We start from the raw sequence: 21,420 nt of genomic DNA on the forward strand, positions 1-21,420 counted from the left end.
AGCTTTCTCCCAGAGTCTGAGGAGTTGCTTGGTGTGTGAGTGTGTCCCCCCATTCCTGCAACTATTGCAAAGATATTTTGAGAATGGTCCTTGCAGATGTTCTGCAGAACCTTCCTCCTCCCATACCCCTTTGTTACTGCTAATGCAAACGTTGGTGTGAGAGAAAGAAAGTGTGTGATACAAACCTTCAGTTTGCTAAGCTCAGGTGTACCTTCCAGCTGCCCATGGCACGAATTCTCCTTTCCTGTGAGCTGTGGCTCTTGTGCTCTGAAGGCCTTGGGCAAGGAGTCGCCAAAGTGCATTTTCATCCTAATGTTTAAAACGTGATTTGACAAAGCCTCAGCAGCTGCTTGGAAAAGCACCTTTTTCTTACTTGCCTTTTAAGGCTGCTTTCAGGGGGTTGTGGCCTCAAACCACAGTTCCTAGCCCTGTCTGAGGTGAACCAGAGGTTATTGCGCATAGGTCTAGCATAGCATTGACCCACTTTGCACATAAGGCTAAGCTTAACCATGGACTCCTGGAGAGGAGGAGATTGCAGCCACTTTGCTTGTCATGTGCTGCTGCTGCAAGCTAAGCCATGGTTTCCCCCCCCCTCCAGACAAGCCATGAGGTCTAACAAAGCTTTGTCCTTGAGGTTCACAGGCATAGACCCTCCTGGTATGTCCCACAGAGGAACTTACGGTCTTCAAACAAAAACATCTTGGAGGTCCCAGGCCACAGAGAGGTTAGGCTGGCCTCAACCAGAGCCAGGGCTTTTTCGGCTGTGGCTCCGATCTGGTGGAACACTCTGTCACAAGACACTACGGCCCTGCGGGACTTGACATCTTTCTGCAGGGCCTGCAAGACAGAGCTGTTCCATCAAGCCTTTGGCCAGGGCACAGCCTGACTCCCTCCTTTGGCAATCTTCACAGAACTCTAGCCCAATGGTTGCCATCAATTTGATTTGAATTAATTTTATATTGAAATGATTTTAGAATGTTGTATTATTTTATTGTTGTTAGCCGCCCTGAGCCCGGCTTCGGCTGGGGAGGGTGGGATATAAATAAACATGTATTATTATTATTTATTATTATTATAGCCCCCCAAAAAAAACACTTCCAAAAATTTTAAGGGGTCAAGTCTCCTGACATGAACTGAGACGCAATGCTGAATCAGTTGGAAAGGGAGAATAAAATCCAGAATGGTGGGTTAACTGGTGTGCTTGATCCCATACATAGAATGTAGCCAATATGGTGCCAGACTACAATGCCATTGGGTGTAGCCCACAGCACTGGAGGCCACTCTTAAGCAAAAACAGTCTTCCCAGTGTTTTGTTGCTCATCTTCCCCTCCCCTACCATAGGAACTCATGTAGTACCAGGTTTGCTTTTGATGCTGTGTGTATTAGCAGTCCTTGGGCTACCAGTGCAAAAATAATTAGGGGGAAATTGCAGAAATGTGTTCTGTTATATGAGTCTTGAAACGAAACCTGTGTGTTCATTCCCAACAGCCCGCCAGCAGTTGTGCGTAAGTCTTTGGTGTCATGAAGATGCAACGAGACTTTTATCTGCTTCTGCTTCTTTCCTTTTTTTTTGGTAAGGCTCTTATCAGTAAATTAACAGAGTGTGTGGGAAGGTGGGAAAAAACTGAGACCGGGCAGCAGTTATTAGGTTGCTTTACTGTAGTAGGATTATTACACCATAACACTTATGGTAAGATGTGTCTCTAGAGGCTGTGGTGGTTCATCTTTTTCTTCTTCTTCTTCTCTCTCTCTTTAGAATATTTATAATCCAAACAAAAATAATTCTCTACCAAAATAAAAAGTATTTGAGAACCGTAAACTATACGGTGAAGCCTGGATAACACACATTACACTTTTTGTCGCGATACAGAGGCCTTGTTCAGTTCTGGTCTTGAGTGCGAGAAAAGGGGGAGGGGGGAATCGAAGACTCACAACCAACGGAATAAAAACTGAAAAAGTACAAAAACTTAATAAATTCAGCAACTTGATTTGTAGGCAACAATATAATTCTAGGCCTGGGGTGGAGCAGGCTGATGATGCAAGGTGGGTATAATCTTGCAGGTTCCCTGCCCCGCAGCCTGGACTTTCTATAGCTGCCAGTCTCTTGTTAGGAGGGCTACTTCCAAAACAATAAGAGTAAGGAGGAAAGGAAAAGGGACAGAGGAGAAATAGCCAAGCAACTAAGCGCCAGAGGATTGTGGCATGGTTTCGTTTTCGTTTGGCAGATTCCTCCTGTGCAAAGTGGAACGGGGGTCGCAAGGTCACCCTTGAACAGAAAGAGGAAGCGAGGCAAGTCTTTTGCCAGCGCCACTGCCACCACCCCAAAGTCGTGGCACCTTGTTTCTTCCCAATGATAAGAGTCAGTTCTGCCTCTGAAATGTTGCAGCTGCCTCCAGCCGGGGTCCTCAGCTACTTGGGCAGAAGGGGGAGAGTACAGTCCCTTGAATACCTTCTGCTTCTCTCCCCACTTCCCTGTTGGATGGAGGAAAGAGAGGCTGGTGGTGGGGAGAGAGAGAGAGAGAGACAACCCCCTGCTCCCTTAACCTGTGAGACCCTCCCTCCTTCCCCTCTTGTCCTTCCATGAGGCATTCCCCCCCTCCCCCTGGTTTCCTGGGCTTCAAAGGTCCAAAAAGTGTTGCAGCTGCAGGCCCAGCACGCTGATGAGGAAGGCCGAGAGGTTGAGGTACGTGCTTGAGGCAGAGTCACATTCCTTGTTTTCTCCCTCACATTTGGATTGCTCACAGAGGACACCCCTGAAGTTGGGTGGGCAGAGACAGCGCTGGTTGTCATAACAAGTGCCCCCATTCTGGCAAATCAACAGCTCCTCGTCGCACACATTAGCTGTGGAAAGAGAGGCAGGGAGAGTGGCTGAACTCTGTTCATGTGGGGGAACCCCCTTGGCTCCTCCCCACTTTCTTGAAACCCTACACAAACCACAACTCTGGATGAAGTTGGTTATCTTGGTCAGGGATGGTTAACTTGTTATGAGACTCTTATTGCCTGCTGGCCCCTGGTGGCTGCCCATCCTTCCTGGGACTGGGGCAGGAGTCTCACTGTCATGATCACCATCACCACTGTTAATACATTCATATTCCCCCTCTCCTCCAAGGTTCTTAAGGTGCTGTACGTGGTTCTTCTCCTGCTGTATTCTATCCTCATCACAACACTGGGAGGTAGGTTAGGCAGAGAGACCGTGACTAGCTCAGGGTCATTCTGAGCTTCACAGTTGAGTAGGGATTTGTGCCCTGGCCTCCAAAGTCCTAGTCTGACACTCTTACCACCACAACCATCATTCCTGGTCTAGTGCCTTTTCCAGTCTGATTTGGAGGCAAGAGAATGGTGGCGCCAGGGCAGAACTTTGGGGCGAAAGGCCAGGGCCTCACCTAGCAGAAGGAACAGGAAGGTCCCCAGCATTTTAAAGTGAAATGCAGCACCCTCTGGAAGGCTCTCCCTGTTCCCCGACTATACTGCTGGGGCTCGTGAGTTTTCTTCTGCCTGTTCCACGTGCAAAGCACGTGCTCTATCTCTGAGCTATGCTTCACCCTCATAGCTGTAATTTGACTCCAACTTTCATCACCCTCAGCACTGGTTGTGCTAGCAGGGGCAGATAGGAGCTGGAAGTCTAGCAACATTAGGAGGGCTACGGGTTTGCCAACCTTGCTGTAGCTCCCGCCTGTCTTGCCTGTTCTGCTGCCTTGTGGGTCTGTTAACTGGACCATCTCTCCCACTGTGGCAGCAGCTCCCCAACGTCTTACATCCTTCCCACATCTGCTACCCAGAATGGTTAACTGGAGCTGCTAGGAATTGATGCTGGGAACTTCTGCACATCCACTTGGCATGTGGAAGATCCCAGCATCTCCAGGTAGGGCTAGAAGAGAAACTCTGTCTGAAACCCCGGGGAGCTGCAGCCAGGCAATGTAGAGGATACTGGACTATTTGGAACAGTGGCCTGACACAGTATAAGGCAGCTTCTTATCATTCTACTCCTTAAGGGCCAGAGCTCAGTGCACCTATGCTGCATGCGGATGGGTCAAGTTACAATCCCTGACACGTCCAGGGGATGGGGTGGAAACCTGGAGACTTACTGTCAGTCCGTGTAGACCAGAGGTTTTCAACCTGTGTGCCTCGGCGCTCTTGAGTGACTTGATGTTTGGTCAGGGGTGCCGCAGGAGGGCCCTCCTCCTCTCTCTCTCTCTCCCTTTCACATCAGCCGTCCTTCCTGCATATCTGCAATCTCTCTCTCTCAATCTATCTCTCTGTCTCTCTCCCCAGCCCGGCCTGACTCTTGCTCCTGCTCCAGCCAGGAGGAATCCAGTTATGGAGCAGCCTATGCAAAGTGGGAAGTTTGCCTTATTTACTGCTCTGGTGCTTGCCTTCTACTTACAAGTAAATACCAACAGTACATGTAGGCACCTAGATGGCTAAAGTCGTGTGTGTGTGTGTGTTTTGGAGGTGGACAAGAGAAGGGTGCCATTTGTGGAAAGGGTTCTTTATTCCCTGCTCTGGAAAAATTGTAGTTTTCATCCATACTACTTGCAAGTAAGTCCCAACAGTGTGTGCGTGTGTGTGTTATCACAATGATATCCGTCTGTTTTACAGGGAGCTCAAGGTAGTGTACGTGGTTCTTTCCCCCCACCTCCCCCTTCTAGCTGCATAACCCTGCAAGGTAGGCCAGGCTGAAAAGTAGTGACTGGCCCCCAAGGTCAAACCCAGTGAGATTCATACCCAAAGTGGAGGATTTGAAACCCTGAAGTTTCCCCAGCCCCTCTGGTAGGTTTGATCATTATTCCTTTCCTTCAGTTTTTGTAGCTCTTCAAAATGGGGCAACCAGAGCTCTTTGCTTGATTGCAAAGCCACATATTTAGACAGAGATGGAGGCATCTGTAACACATTTAATTTACTCCAGAGCCTTTACTTGGGTAATATTAGCAGCAACCCAAAAGCCACAAAGTTTGGTCCTCTCCAGGGTCGTCTCAGGAAAGAAATAAAAGTCTCCCCAATTTATTTGCTGCCATTACTTGCATGCTGCCCAACAAAAGATCTTTCAATAAATGAAAAAAAGGGGGGGATTAAAAATAAGATTTAAAACTGTGAAATCAAAGCAGCTGTCAACACTGATGGCATTCTCCTATGACTGCCAGTAATTATGGCCAACTGATGTCTGTTTTGGCCTAATGTTGCCTGCTATTTTATTCTTTCTGCTTCCAGATTTTCTTACACCTAGGTCCCATGCTTAAATTTGCAATGCAGCAACATGGAAAGAAGAGAAATCAGAATGGACTAGCAGGTGAGCAAGCCAACTCTTCCACCGGGGGGATGGGGGACGGGACTGTGAGGGATTTTAAAATGGCAGTGACCACACCACATCCTTGTTCCCTCCAGGAGTTACCAGGGGGTGTAGGGTGCCCACAGCATGCAAAGAGGCTCTCCCCATTGTGAGCGATGCTGGAGGACGCTGTCTGAGATGGGTACAAGGGGCCATTCAGGTACTCCATTGATGATTCCTCAGGAATAGCCGTGCCAGGCTGTTCATGAAGTGGCTCTTTTCTCTTCTATCCTAATTAATTTGGACTGTAAAACTACAAAGATGAACTGAAGGCACCAGCCCATTGAAAATGGTGAACAAGAAGCTGCTAAACAAATCTGTGTGCTGGGTCTAAAGAACTTTAAGTAAAGTAACATCTTGTTGCGGTGAGTAACAGGGGTGGCAAATGATGCAGGGAAATTTTCTCTACGAACATTTGGTAAGACCTTCATTACCCCAATTCCTCACAATTATACCGAAAGGAGCTTGATTATTAAAACAGAATGTATGCTGATTTAAGATGAATTACAGTAACACTGGGTTGCTGAAGAAAGGAGTGGTTAGAAGGACATAAACTAATAATTATATAAAGAACTGTTTCTACCATGATTGTTTTCAATTAGTAATTGTATTGAAAGGATTCCGTTTGTTACAAGATAAATACTTGAGTTTGGTGCAATGAGTCCACAGGGATCCTTTGTTGTGTTCCAAAGATTTGGCGATTGGGATCATGGGAAAAGAGCACTGTGGAATGTAAACAGACATATATTCTTAGAAAATATATGTAATACTACCGTCTTGTGGCAAAATAAGGTCATGCATGACAAGAGAAGATCAGTGTGGAAAGCAATAAATATTTTTTGAGGGTATACTACCATCTGGTGGTAAAACAGGGATATGGTAGATTCAAGGTTGAAAATGGCAAAGGCAGAAAAGCATCACTGCCAGCTGAAGGTGATTACAGTGAGATTTTGATGGGAGTTCATTTACCTCTAGAACAAAATACTTTAGCATTGACTGAGTTATCAAAGAACATTAAAGATTGTTCCAGTGACATTAGAGACTTGGCTAAAAGGACAACATCATTGGAAGGGTCAGTTAAAAGCTTTCTGAGGAGCGCCAAGATACAAAAAGATGCAGAGGAGAAGTTCAAAGTCAAGTGTCAGCTCTCCAGGCTGAGAAAGAAACCTTAGAGGACAAGATTGCAGTCTTGGAGACGTATCAAGAAGAATCATTTTTTAAAAAAAGATTTAGAGGTTTCCTGGAGCTTCGGGAAGAAGATTTTAAGGAAAGGAAAGGAAAGGAATTGGCATCTTTTTTACAACTGCCACCAGAGATGATGGAGAATTTGATAGACAGAGATTATAGAATTAATCATATGTGAGAGCTAAGAAACTCCCACGAGACTGTTTGGTGCAATTTACTTCAAGAGCACTGAGATATAAAATTCTACAAACTCATTTTCAAAACCGTCTAAAAATAGATGTTCAGAGGATTAGAATTCTCAAGGAAATCCCATCAAGGATCCTAAACAAAAGAAAGGAACACAGATTTTTGGTTGAGGCATTGAAGAAACAGAAGGTACCGTTTAGATAGGAATACCCAGAGGGATTGAGTTTTACTTACAAAGCTAAGAGATAAAGATGTGCAGATTTGCAAAAACCGCAAGATTCCTGGAAGAAACAGTTGGAAACAGAAGTAGAACAACTGGAGATGTTGGAGGAAGAACAGCATATGAAAAACAAAGGAACCACACAATTCTGTGAGAAAAGGACTTTAAAATTTCAAAATAATGGCTTATAAATTAGTATCATGGAATGTAAATGGACTCAACATTAAAAGACATGATTGCTCATGTATTGTTAAAATAAAAACTGAATATAATTTGTCTGCAAGAGAACATATCAAAAGGACTCCTAGAAAAAAATTAATAAATAAAAAATAGATCAAGAATCTATTACATTGAGATGAAAGATATAAAATTATTATTATTATTATTATTAATATATTTATACCCCGTCCATCTGGCTGGGTTTCCCCAGCAACCCTGGGCAGCTTCCAACAGAATATTAAACGGAATAAAACTTCAGGCATTAAAAACTTCCCTAAACAGGGCTTCCTTGTAACCACAGAAAGGAGGGGAGGAAGCTGAAGGAAATGTAGATTCCCATTGGTTAAAGACTTCACACATCATTCAGGCAGCAAATAGAGCCTCCAAAAAATAGACATGCTATGGGCATCAAAACCCATAGTATCTGGTTTTAAGAAAACTGAAATACAACCAAGACCATAATTTGCTATTCGCTATTATCAAAGGCCAACGAAATACTCCTTTTAGAAGGATGCTGAATGACAGCTTGCTAAGAAAGACTGAGATAAAGCAAAAGGGATTTACATGCATGACCAACTTCTTGAGTTAAATTTAGGGGAAAGCACGGATTTAAATACAGTATGGGATGTTGGGAATGTGGTTGTACGAGGCTTCTTTATATAACAAAGGGCTTATCAAAAAAGGTGCAAGATCAAAATACATAAGACATTTTCTTTTAGGAATTCTAGGTGTGGAGATTCCGAAGGACCAGAAGAAATTGTTCATGTATGCGACCACAGCTGCCCGAATTTTGTTAGCCCAGAGATGGAAAGGAGATACAGTTCCGATGAAGGAAGAGAGGCAGATAAAATCAGTGAACTAAGCTGAATTGGTAAAACTTACAGGAAGAATCAGGAGCCAGGAAGAATAAAATTTTAACAAGAATGGGGAAAGTTTATAATGTATTTGAAAAACTACTGTAAACAATTACATTCATTAGTAGGTTTGCCAGAAAACTCGTGGTAAAAATTTGAATCATGGACGGACCAAGGACTTACAATAATTGAAGTTAGTGAGGAGATGCAGAATGAAAATTATAACATAAGGATCCACAAAAAGGGGGGAGGGAAGTCAAAGAGAATATGATGCTTGTATTTTGCTTTTTTGTGTTCTTGTTTGTAAAATTGAAAATGCAAAAATAAAAAAGATGTAAGGCATATTACAAGAAATAGCAAATTGTGAAAAGTATTTAGTTGATAAACCTAGTGATAATAAACTGGTACAAATGATAAGACTGTTATAAACCCAGCTATCAGTGTTAGTAAACCAAGAGATGAAACAAAAGCTGAAATGTTTGAAGCAGACACATTTTGAATTTGCTAACAAGCCAGGAAGGCTGCTGGCCTGGCATTTGAAAAAAGAGAGGAAATTGAATGTGATAAACTGTCTATAGATGGAGGAATAACATATAATGAAAAACTAATAAAGATGGTTTTAAAATATCATTCAATGTTATATCAAGGTGGTAAAGAGGACCTAGATGCAATGGGAAGATATTTGAAAGAAAGGAAGTTGCCAACCTTGACAAAAGAACAAAGGGATGTATTGAATCTACCTATTTCAGCAATGGAAGTGAACCAAGCAATAAATGATCCAAAGACTAATAGAGTGCCACAGCCAGACATCCTAACTGCTTGTTATTATAAAGGTTTTGAGGCTGTTTAGCCCAACCTTTACAAATGGTTATGAACAATATTATGTTGCAAGGGAAAATGCCTGACTCCTGAAAACACGCTAATATTACGTTGATAGCAAAGCGAGATCAAGATCCAACCCAGGTTAAGAACTATAGACCTATTTCCTTTCTCAGTTGTGATTATAAATTGTTTGCAATAATATTAGCTAGAAGACTTAAATTAGTCTTAAAGGACTGGATTCATGAAGATCAAGCTGGATTTCTCTCGACAAGACAAAAAAAAGGCAATTGTATTAAATGCTATATAATATTTTGAAAAGAGAAAAGATAAGCAATTAGCAATGATTTTCTAGATGCAGAGAAGGTGTTTGATAAAGTTTCTTGGAGTTTTATGGGGAAAATATTGGATATTATGGGCTGGGGGGAGAAAATTGTGAGAGGAATAAAAGCAGCAATATATACAGAACAATTTTCAAGTATAATAGTAAATGGAGTGCTAACAGAAAAGTGCACTATAACAAAGGGCACTAGACAAAGCTGCCCACTATCGCTTCGAAAATATTGTGTTTGAAGGAAGAGAAGAACTGATCTCAAAAATGTATAAACTATTATTAGAATGGGAGATGAAATATGAAATGGTGAAATTGGTAATGATGGGCTAAAGATTTAGGACATAATATAGAAAGGGAAAAGTTGTGGAAAGTAGACATGAAATTCACCACTTACTATGCTTTAAAAGAGAATTATACCAAAATGATAGATGGTATTTAACACCTGATAAACTATCTAAAATATATAAGAAGGTTTTGAATAACTGCTGGAAGTATAAACAAGCAGACAGTCCTTTTTTCATATGTGGTGGCTGTAAAAAAGCTATGGTATTTGGGGAAATATATGATGAGATAAAAAAGGTTGTTTAAAGTGAGTATACCACAAACACCTGAATCTTTCTGCCAGGGATTATAGGGACAGAAATTCAAAAAAGGATGGTTAAGTTGTTTATGTACAGCAGGTAGGATACTGTATGCCAGGTATGTCCAAAGTCTGTTTCAGGGGTCTAATCCGGCCAGTTTATCTCCTGGGGTAAAATCCTAAAACACCTCAACAACTTCAATCCTAAAAAAAAGGGTAACAACTTTGGTCGGCCCTCACGGCCCTTCACTTCATCAAATCTGGCCCTCTTTGAAAAAAGTTTGGACACCACTGCCTATGCTCAGAAGTGGAAAGAGAAAGACGTTCCCACTAAAGAAGAATGAATAAGTAAAGTAATGGACTTTACTTGAATCAGCAAAGCTAACAGCTAAAATAAGATAATTTAATGATGACTGGGTTGTTGTTTTTTTGGCTTTTTTTAAGAATGGAAGTCCTTTTCAGATTATTTGAGGAAATATTAAAATGTGAAGAACCTGCAACCATGTTTCGAACTATGAGCAATGGGGAAAAAATCAAGATTATTGTGTTATGATTATGATAAAAAAGAGTAAAGATAGGGTGCAGCACAGTGGGGGGGGGGAATGAAAAAAGGGGGAAGAGGGGTTGGGAAATAGAAAATATTTTTTTAAAAATAATATGTATTGGAATTTTATGTGTAATATTTGGAAAACTTACTGAAAGTGGTGGGAGTGTCTCCTGTGTTTCTCTCTCCTTCCACCCCCAACATCTCCCCCTCTTCTTCTCTACCTCCCCCCCTCCCAGTAACCCCTTTTCTGTTTAACAGTCACCCAGCTTTGTAGGGCAAGGAGAATGTTGCAGGAAAGGACCATGTCTGCATGTGTGTCTTGCGCTGTGTGTTTCTCACTTCCCTTCCCTGCAATAACAAAAGATTTCTGCTTCTGATCTGTATCTTGTTTTGCCCTCCGCACCCCCATGCAAACACTAATTTTGTGAAAGGCTTGGTCCCCCTATAGAGCAGTGGCATTGCTTGTGTTCCTGTCAGCACGTGCACTTTCACTTACCTGTATGCCAAAAACTGCACCGGAACAGGGTGGGGTGGGTGCGGAACGGGGGAAATCCCCACTTACACACATCCTGTAATGGAACCCCAGGCGAGCCACAGAAAGAATGTGGTTACTCAAGGGCACCTACTCAAAAAGGTTGAAAACCACTGGTGTAGACAATACTGAGCTAATGGACGAATGGTCTGACTCAGTAGAAGGCAGCTCCATATGTTCATCAGGAGCACCTATAGCTCATCAGTAGAACCGATGACCTGCATGCAGAATGCCCCAGGTACAATCTCCAGCATTTCTAGGGAGCGTTGAGAGAGGCACCTACATGAGAACCTGGGGACTTGCTGCCAGTCCATGTAGACCAGGTACAGGAAACCTTTGACACTCCAGATGTTGCTGAATTGCAACTCCCACCATCATCATCTGTGGACATTGGCCATGGTTGCTGGGGCTGATGGCAGTTGTAATTCATCCACACCTGGAAGGCTGAAAGTTCCTCACACCTAGTGTGGACAATAATGAGATAGAGGGGGCATTGGCTTAACTTGCTGCAAGGCAGCTTCCTTTGTTCCCAGCCATCTCCTGCTGTCATTGAGCTCTGTGCCCCCTTTTGCTCTTTGCCCAAGTGGGAAGAGCTTTCCCCTGTGCTACAGGTGAACAGTGATGCTTACGAAAGCAGCCTTGTCTCCAGTAGTAGCCGGGCAGACAGTCATCACACTTCGGCCCAGTGACACCTTCTTTGCAGTCACAGTAGCCGGTCTCGTTGCAGCGGTTGGCCACTGAGCCTATACGGTTGCAGTTACAATCTGTCAAAGCCAAAACAGTGCAGAAAGAACAAAACAGGACAAAAAGAAAAGCTGTGTCAGCGTAGATCGGGGTTGTTCAGGCTCCACATGAAATTCCTGCTTAATGTCTGATTCCTTTTCCAAATACCATATTTTATTTTTCGCTCAATAAGATACACCTGACCATAAGACACACCTAGTTTTTAGAGGAGGAAAGGGGGAAAGCCCTGTTTTTTGGGGAATCACTCACAGTTGTGCAGCTTCTTTTGCAAAGGGGAAAAGCCCCCTTTTTTGAGGATCAGCTCAAAGTTGTTGAGCTTACTTTGCAAAGGGGGTAAAAATCCTGTTTTTATGGAGTTCAACTCACAGTTCTGCAGCTTCTTTAGGAAAGGAAAGGGAGCCGTTTCTAGTTTCCAGACAGATAATCTAATCAGCCAGTCACATGTCACTGGGGAAACAAACAGCCTCGGTCTGCAGAACATTCAGCAATGGAGGCCTGGGCAAGGGGCCGGGGCTGGAAAGGGAGCCAACTATCGACCACATTCACTCCATAAGATGCACAGACATTTCCCCTTACTTTTTAGGAGGAAAAAAGTGCATCTTATGGAGTGAAAAATATGGTAATTATAATAATAATGTTATTATTTGTACCCCATCTATCTGACTGGGTTGCCCCAAACACTCTGGGTGGCTTCCAACAGATATATGAACATAATAAAACATCAAACATTAAACACTTCACTATACAGGGCTGCCTTCAGATGTCTTCTAAAACTTGTAAAGTTATTTATCTCCTTGACATTTGACAGGAGAGCATTCCACAGGGTGCGCACGACTCCTGAGAAGGTCCTCTTCCTGGTTCCCTGTAGCTTTGCTTCTCGCAGTGAGGGAACTGCCAGAAGGCCTTCAGAGTTGGACCTCAGTGGCTGAACGTTGGGGGTGGAGACGCTCCTTCAGGTATACTGGGCCGAAGCCATGTAGGGCTTTAAAGATCAGCACCAATACTTGGAATTGTGCTCAGAAACGTACTGGAGGCCAGTGTAGATCCTTTAGGACCGGTGTTATATGGTCCTGGCAGTCACTTCTAGTCACCAGTCTAGCTATTGCATACTGGATTTGTTGTAGTTTCCGAGTCACCTTCAAAGGTAGCCCCACGTGGGGGGCCACTAGGTGGCGCATCGGAAGATGGCTGACAATAACATCTCTCCGACCCACACGAGGTAATTTGGAGGCTATGATGGGGGTAATTAGCCTCCTTAACCCCCCCAGGATTGTGGGGGGGATGGCCCTTGCCTGCTGTGCCCTATACCACCCCCGAATTTGTGAGGGTGGGGGCACTAGGCACAAAGCCCTCCTGTGGGATTCCGGCACTCCTGGACGCCGTCCCTGATTCGCGCCGCTAGTTGCAAGCATCTTCAAAAGAAACAATTTGGACGAGATAAATTGCACATGCTTCAAGGAAAAAGGGGAGTAAAGACTGCTGACAGAAGAGATCTCTGATAACAAGACAAGAATAAAATATGAGAAGATACGTCAAGATACGGTATGACTGAGGGGGGAGGGGGGAAAAAACCTGCCTTCCTTTTTCTTATGTGATTTAACAAGAATCCCCTCCCCTAATGAGTCAGAAACTAAGGACTTAAGCTGTGGATTTAAGGCTGTGTGGAGATAAACTTTCGAACCAAAGCAATGTTTCAAGATGAAGCTGGAAAGCTAAGAGTTTTGGAATGACGCAGTTAAAAATGCCGTCGCCATTTTGGGAGGCATTGTTGGAGCTCTTGGGTCTGGGAGGAGAAAGAGAGAAATAGAGTTGTTTACATATCGTGGATCAACTTCTCGGTGGGACTTAAGAGCGACAAATGCCAAATTTATGATGGAAAGAGCGATGTTATCTACGAAGGAGATATATGGAAACCATCTGGACTTAGTGGAGGAACGGGAAATCCACACAGGATTATTATTTTGCTTATCGGCTTAAGGAGACTAACAGAAGAGATCGTAAAGGAAAAATAGAAATTATATGAACAAGATATGATGTGGAAACGCCAAGATAAGACTGGATAGAATTTTGAATTTTGTTTGGACTGATTGGGACTGATTTGGACATTAACGCAGTAATAAGAAGATGATCTGAATCCCCCTTTGGATCTTGAAGTATGGTTCCCCCAACAAAATTTAAAAATTTGGCTTTGTAATTTGGAATTTATGTGATGTGATTTAATTTGATGTTTGTCTATGTATTGTTAGTTGTAATGTGTTTTAATTCATGTTGGAAAATCAATAAAAAATTATAAAAAAATATAATTTGATGTGATTGGCCAGTTAATAAAAATTATTTAAAAAAACAAAACAAAGGTAGCCCCACGTGGAGCGCATTGCAGTAACTGACCCTCAACATAAAGAGGGGATATCAGCAGTGCGGCTGGCAGGGTAGGGCTTTGCCCCAAAGGTCCACATGCTGCAGAATGAGCAGGGGAAACCTCAAATTCAACAAGGATAGCTTATCACATTCTGAAGTAAGTTAAGTATTATGTATTACCAGTTAAAGAAAGTCAGTCCTCCAGCTATGGGCAAAGAAAATGGGAGAAGAAGTGACCCTATGCTGGATTCATTTTGTAAACCACTGAGGTATGGAAGAAGAAGAAGAAGTGTATATGGTTTATTAAATAAAAATGATTAAAAATAATAATTCCTGATTCCCAGGTCAATGGGGAGGAATGAGCACTCAAAAAGACTAGGTTTTTGTGAAGTCACAGCTATGATGATGATTTGTAGTAGTATTAATAATTACTATTATTTACTGAAATTGTATTTCAGCCTTTCTCCCAAACTAGCCCAGGGCAGCAAACACATAAACGATGGAACAATTAAAACACCTGAAAACAACTCCAATGCAGAGGCATTTCTTATTGAGATGTCAACATTTAGGCAAAAGCTAGGGATTTTGAGCTTGACCATTGCCAAAGATTGGTTGGTTTTCATCTGCAGCTGTCATGAAGCTGTTTCATTTTTATAGCAGGAGTTGTTCTCTAAGTATCAATGTTTGATTTGTTTTTAATCATGGAAGCCACTTAACAAGATCCATGGGCAGAACAGGGTAAAAAAAATAACAATAGTAAGTTAAGAGGGAGACGGCACACACGCACCAACTCACTCAATTGGTTAGGCAGTCCATCACCGCTTAAAACCAGGATGAGGAACCTATGGGTCTGTGGATGTTGCTGGGCAACAATTCCCATCATTTCTGACCAGAGCCTAAGGTGGCTGAGGTTGATGAGAATTGGAGTCCTGCAATACCTAGAGGGCAACAGGTGATCTACTCCTGCTTTAGGGCAATTACAATCATAGAACTGTAGAGTGAGAAGGAACCATGGGGCTCACCTAGTCCAACCCCCTGCAATGCAAGAATCTTTTGCCCAACATGGGGCTCAAACCCACGACCCTGAGATTAAGAGTCTCATGCTTTATGGACTGAACTATCCCAGCTAGCTTTAAACTAGGAATGGGAAACCCCAGACCTTCCAGGTGTTTGGCTAGACTACCCAACCACCACCCCTGTTTTCCATGCTGGCTGATGGGAGTTGGGAGTCCACCAACATCTGGAGGACCCTGTCAGGGATGGGACCTTGTATTTAAGCAACATTTAGAAGGCCACAGGTCCCCTCATCTTTGGATAGCCACTGAGATAAACAATAGGAAGGGTCTCTACCTGTAACACCAACGCCAACAAGGAGGCTTCATGGCTTTTGAGCAAAACTGAGCACTACTCACCCACACATACATTCTCATCATCCAGCTCTGCGGAGCTATTGCGATAGTAGCCCAGCCGGCAGTGCTGGCAGTGCTGCCCCCTAGTGTTGTGTTTGCAGCTGATGCAGGTCACTAGGTTCAGGAAGTCAATGAAGCTGCAGCGATTAGAGTGACCGTAACATTCACAATCTGTGGAAGCAAAAGGAGCAGGAAAATAGGTGGGTGGGAAATCAAGCTTCTCTCAGGGCTTGCATTTTCACCTATCGCTGGCATAATATACAATGTCAGAGGGTGTTGCATTAAAAGGCACCTTGCAGGGAGAAGAACTGCATGCAAAGAGTGCTTCAGATACATGAAAAGGGGAATGCAGCCAGCTGGGTTGATTGCTCAGCCACCACTGTTTCGGGGTCCATTCTGGGGTCCAGTTCTTCACTCTTTGGGGCTATTCCTAGGATGATAGAATGTCCTTGTTTAGTATCCTAGATCAGGGATGGGTGTGTGTGGCTTCTTTGGCCCTCCAGATGCTGTTGGACTCCAATTGTCCCTGACTACTGGCTATGCTGGCTGAGGTTGGTAGGAGTTGGGAATCCAACAACATCTGGAGGGCACCAGATTTTTCATCCCTGATCTAGGAGAACTAGAAGGCCTTCATAGCTAGAATCTTTCAGTCTCTGGATCTGTTCACAGCATATTTTGCAAATTATCTCCTGGGAAGAAAATAGTCCCCCTTACTAATAGCAGTAGTTATACCAGAGCAAATGTAAGTTTCTGCAGGGCCCCAGGAATCTATCTGGAGGCAAACCTCATCGCAGAAGCTCTTGGCTCCACACTGGGCTACTATGATCTTTTGCATCAGGAATGGGGAACATCTCTGGATCTCCAAATCTCACTAGCCTCCCAATGAGCATCAGTTCTAGCCAGTATGGCCAATGGCTAAGGATGATGGGAGCTGGGAGTCCAGCAATATCTTGAGGGCCTGACATCTTGACCTTGCTTATTTTAAGATTGTAGGGTAAGCAGGGCAGGGCTGGAAGGATCATGCCCAGGCAAAGTAGCTGGGGTCACAACCCCCTCTCACAGTTTAGCAAGGATAGCTCAATCTGTGCACATTCATTCCTTCAGAGGGAGAGCAGATGATGACATTCTAGACACACAAAGTAGGCATGCATCCTCCAGTTGAGACTTTTGGCTGGAGTCATTAGTTCAAGATTAAGGCTGCAATGAATGGAGTGAAAGAAGCAGGAGAACGACAAAGGCACACAGACATGAAGAGGAAGCAGACAAGTGATGGACAGGCAAAGCACCAATGAGTTTCAAGAGGCAGAGCTTTCCCCCCTCCACACTATACAGCAAAGGAAGGAAAATAGAGCCTGAAGAAACCAGGCTGTTTCTCCGAGAGATGCCCCCACTGATATCACCAAGACTACGTCGGAACAAGTGGCACACCTGAAGGCAGCAGGCTAGTTGAGGGGAGTTGCATGACAAGTTTGTGGGGCACACACATCTCTGGTCAGGGGCTCATGGGAAACAGCTGCCATTTGCCTAACGGTAGGACCGGTCATCACTGTGTAATTCCAACTTACTTGCAACTTTTCAGAGTCATCCTGGGCTGCATCCGATGCTTGTCCTACTCAGAGTAGACCCAATGAGATCAACAAACAGGATGAACTTGGATCCATTAATTTCAGACAACACTCAATGCCAACCATTCAATTGCTCCCAGTTTCTCAACTTACCTTTAAACGTTTCAATGGGTGCCAGTGGGACGGAGCCAGATTTGAGCCGGATGAGTTTGGAAACCTTGGGAGATTCTTGGGAAGATGAAAAGACACCACTTTTTTTTTTTGCCTCCCCCTATATAACCCATACAGGTGACACCTTCTATGCTACAGAGAAGCAGGTTTAGCAGAACACAGACCAACTTACAACAATCACAGCGACACACCACCACAATCCTGTCTCAGCACAGTAACAGGCAGATTTTGCCCCCTGCCACACAGTGACTATTTTTGCCATCTTCTTCTCCCGAAGTCTGACTCTTGAAAGTGCCATCACCTTACAGACCTCCTTCATGGGGCTCATCCATACATACACAGTAGTCAGGCCCAAAGCCAGACTGATTTTCCCACCTCCTTTTGTACAAGTGGAAAACAGCTTCCTTATGAACTACAATAGAGCTTCTTTACAATCCTCAGCACCCTTAACACTTCCAAAGATCCTTTGTGGGAAGTCACAACTGTTTAAAGTGGTAGAATACTCCTTTAATTGTAGAGTGCAGATGGGGTCCTATAGGCTGAAGATCATAAAGACATAGAACCCCAGTAGAGCAGAATAAGGTCTCTCTAATCCAGGCTTCCTCAAACTCGGCCCTCCAGATGTTTTTGGCCTACAACTCCCATGATCCCTAGCTAGCAGGACCAGTGGTCAGGGATGATGGGAACATCAAAACATCTGGAGGGCCGAGGTTGAGGAAGCCTGCTCTAATCCAACACTCTGCTTCCCCTGAGTGGCTAATCAAATGCTTCTGGGTAACCCACAAGCAGGGCATGGAGGCAACAGCTGTGGCATGTTGCCTGCTCCAGAATTTGGTGCTCAGAGAGGGGTGGGTATACTGCCATGGAACATAGAGGCTCCATTTAGCTACCCTGCCTAAAACCCTTGATAGCTCTGTCTCCTCTATGAATTTATCCTTTTAAAAAAGTGGATTAATAGGCTGCATTAGACTTGCAGTCATTCCTTTGCAACCCTAACTCTCCTTTCATTACCCTCCTGTTGCTTCCATGGTCCTCACTGAACAGCAAGCATTAAATTATATCATCTGTGGGTGGCCTAAATCAAAACAGGTGGCTTTTTAAAATCCTATTAAAGGTGTAAGTTAATGTAGCAATGCCAGGTTGTTTGGGTTCACAGCATAACTGTTTCATGAAAAGCTCCTGTGCTTATTTTACATATACCTAAGTGTCAAGGTGGTTGTCAGGGACTGGTTGTTGTTGTTGTTTTGCAATTCATTTTCCTATGACTTCACTGTTTTTCGCCACACCCACCCATGTGTGGAATGCTCCAGTCATCTGATACAGCAAACTCTCAAACAAAGTGGAAAATCTGTGGACTTCTAAATGTTGCTGGACTCCTCCTCCCACCATCTCTGATCGCTGACCATGCTGACTGCAGGGACTGATGGGAGCTGAAGTGGAACATCTGGAGGGCCACAGCTTCTTCACCTTTGCTCTAGAGCCGTGGTTCACAAACTTTCCTCTCCCTCCCTTGCACCACTTTTGAAAATTGCTGAAGGTCTTGGCAGATCACTTCACGGTTTGTCTGCCATTTGTAACAACGGTAAGGTGCTGTGCTAGATGCTGTAAGATTTTTAATTGTATTTTTTACAGGCACACGGCAACTGAATGAAACTTGTGGACCACTGCTGTAGAGTCTAGTCTAGGAAAAATTACACCGTAATAAAGTTGTTAAGTCTGAAAGGCGGCACAAGCATCTTTTGCTGTTATTGCTGCAACAACCCAAGAGGGTGGAAACTGTCAACATGTTTACTTTAAACTCCTTTTAAAGTAGACCCCGCCCCTCACTGATGGTGCTGTGTGAATGTTTGCCACACAAACTAAAATACATCTACCTACTCCTGCTGGAAAAGACTTTGTGCTGCCTTGAACCTTTCTAGACTCAGACTATGTAGGAATGAAAAGCATCATTAGCAACAACACCAGAATTGTTGTTATTGTTATTATTCAGGACTGCAGCCCATGGGGGGGGTGCTTTACCCTTTCCTTTGTGGCAGCTAGACTGGTGACTGGGAGCGGCTGCCAAGACCACATAACACAGGTCTTGAAAGACCTACATTGGCTCCCAGTACATTTCTGAGCACAGTTCAAAGTGTTGGTGTTGACCTTTAAAGCCCTAAACAGCCTCGGTCCAGTATATCTGAAGGAGCGTCTCCACCCCCATCGTTCTGCCCGGACACTGAGGTCCAACACTGAGGGCCTTCTGGCAGTTTCCTTGCAGCGAAAAGCCAAGTTACAAGGAACCAGGCAGAGGGCCTTCTCGGTAGTGGCACCCACCCTGTGGAATGCCCTCCCAGCAGATGTCAAAAAAACAACACCACCAGACTTTTAGAAGACATCTGAAGGCAGCCCTGTTTAGGGAAGCTTTTAATGTTTGATGGACTATTGTATTTTAATATTTTGTTGGAAGCCGCCCAGAGTGGCTGGGGAAACCCAGCCAGATGGGCGGGGTACAAATAATAAATTATTATTATTAATTATTATTGTTATTGTTATTTCCACCCCAGCTATGATCCTATGATGGAAATTGCTATGCACATCTCTGAGATTCTTCCCCCACCTTCTCCCAAGGCTTAGTGTAGCAGTGGGTGGCTGCGGGAAGAGATTTCCATCAGGACACAGCTGCGGAGGAAAGGATTAAACCTGAGTAAAGTTGTCACTCACAGGGTGTAGCAGTAAATTTAAAGTCTCCCTAAGAAATGGGAATTCCTGTTTAGTTTCTCTCTCAATTATTTCAAGGGAAGCACATGCTTAGGCCTATTTTTCAACGCATGGGAGGGAGTACGCTCATTAGCTCTAGATTTATAGGCCACAAAACAAAACAAAACCCACTAGCAGGCGAGCTAGACACTAAGGTGACTACTTTCAACCAAGCGCACTAGCCAATTCTCAGCACGCACCTGGTTTCTTGCCGTGCTTTTTGGAAGCGCCGTGACCCGTTTTGCTCTTGGGAGGGGCTGTGTTTGAGATGAAAGACAAATACACAAACAATGGATAAATAGGGAGGGGTGGGGTGGATTCTCAGCTTCTGGTCCAACAGGGGTAGAAGGAAGATTAGTAGGAAGAGCCTGGCTGCTACATCAGATCAAAGGCTTATCTAGACCAGCATCCTCTTTCTTAGAGCAGCCAATCAGATGCATGTGGGACGCTGACAAGCAGAGCAGGAGTGCAACACACTCTCTCCCAGTTGTGATCCTCAGCAACTGCTGTTCTGAGGCATATAGTCCCTGATAAATGGAACTGGTACGTAGGCACTGGTAGTTTTGCCCTCCCTGAATTTCTCTCTCCCTCTTTTTAAGCCATTCTATCGTTTGGCTATGCATAGAAGTGACTGGAACCCCAATCAAAGCCTCTCTCAAAATGGTTCTGATTTAACAGCTAAAGCAAGAGCGAGGAACTTGTAGCCTTCCAGATGTTGTTGGACTAACTCCCATCCTCCCTAACTGTTGCCTATGCTGGCTGGGGCTGATGGAAGTTGGAGTCTGACAACATCTCAAGAGCCACAGGCTCCTCATTCCAGTCCAGATTCCAAACAGGAGAAGAGCAAAGAGTCTTTCAAAGTTGAGAAGAGAAAATGTGTTGGTCAGAAATGGGAGAAGTTACACTTGGGAAATTCCCCTGTTCTCTACACAACTCTGAAAGGCATGGGGATTTTCAGAGGCTGGCCCTATCAGACTTGTGTTGCAAGGAATCCCACCAGGCCACAATTCATGCTGTAAAAGTGGACCCAAGAGCAGCCATGAAATGGACAGCCAAAGGTTGGGCTTACTACTTATTGTTCCTTAGAGAAGGTTCTAGACCAGCCTTGCCCAGCCTGGTGCCCTCCAGATGTTTTGAACAGCAACTTTCAATCAGCCCCAGCCAGCATAGCCAAAACACCTGAAAACTGAAAACAGCTGGAAGGCAACAGTTTGGGGAAAGTTGGTCAAGCATCGAGTTTACTATTATTTATCATTAGCAGGTTTGTACCTGGGGCTGCTTAGGAATTCTAAGGAACCAAAAGCCATCAGTACAGTTTTGAAAAGTTCACTCTGCCATCTCGATTCAAAACGGTGCCCAAGGTTATCCAAGCATAGATGAAAACCATCATGCAAAATTTGGTTATGTTACCTTAAGAGGTGTCTAAATGCACAGTGAAGAAACAAACTTCCAAATAGATTTACACCTGCATTTTTCAGATGGGAGGTACTTTTGACGGTGGGCAACAGAAAAGTATGACCTGTGCAGGGCAGTGTGGGGTGGGCCACACAAACCTCATGGGTTACAGACATATATAAAACAGCAAGGTCCCAGAGGCCCAGTGTGGATTGTAACTAGGATAGCCATAGACAG

At 44.1% G+C, this 21,420-nt stretch overlaps 1 protein-coding gene across 11 annotated transcripts in view; it reads right to left on the reverse strand.

Moving 5' to 3' along the window:
* Positions 1–1,636: 1,636 nt before the first annotated feature.
* NTNG2 (netrin G2) overlaps positions 1,637–21,420 on the reverse strand; it is a 125,196-nt gene continuing 105,412 nt past the window's right edge. For 6 of the 11 annotated variants that reach the window (XM_083596873.1, XM_083596875.1, XM_083596876.1 and 3 more), the window contains 5 exons: positions 19,989–20,045; positions 17,032–17,106; positions 15,317–15,484; positions 11,432–11,566; positions 1,637–2,841 (listed from right to left, as the gene is read on the reverse strand). In XM_083596873.1, coding sequence (XP_083452999.1) covers positions 2,618–2,841; positions 11,432–11,566; positions 15,317–15,484; positions 17,032–17,106; positions 19,989–20,045 — 659 coding nt within the window. In that variant the 3' untranslated portion in view covers positions 1,637–2,617. The remainder of the gene's footprint in view (positions 2,842–11,431; positions 11,567–15,316; positions 15,485–17,031; positions 17,107–19,988; positions 20,046–21,420) is intronic. The other 5 variants (XM_083596878.1, XM_083596881.1, XM_083596872.1 and 2 more) reach the window with 2 other exon arrangements.

Source organism: Podarcis filfolensis (assembly GCF_964270895.1).
Source record: "Podarcis filfolensis genome assembly, chromosome: Z".
Lineage (NCBI taxonomy): Eukaryota > Metazoa > Chordata > Lepidosauria > Squamata > Lacertidae > Podarcis > Podarcis filfolensis.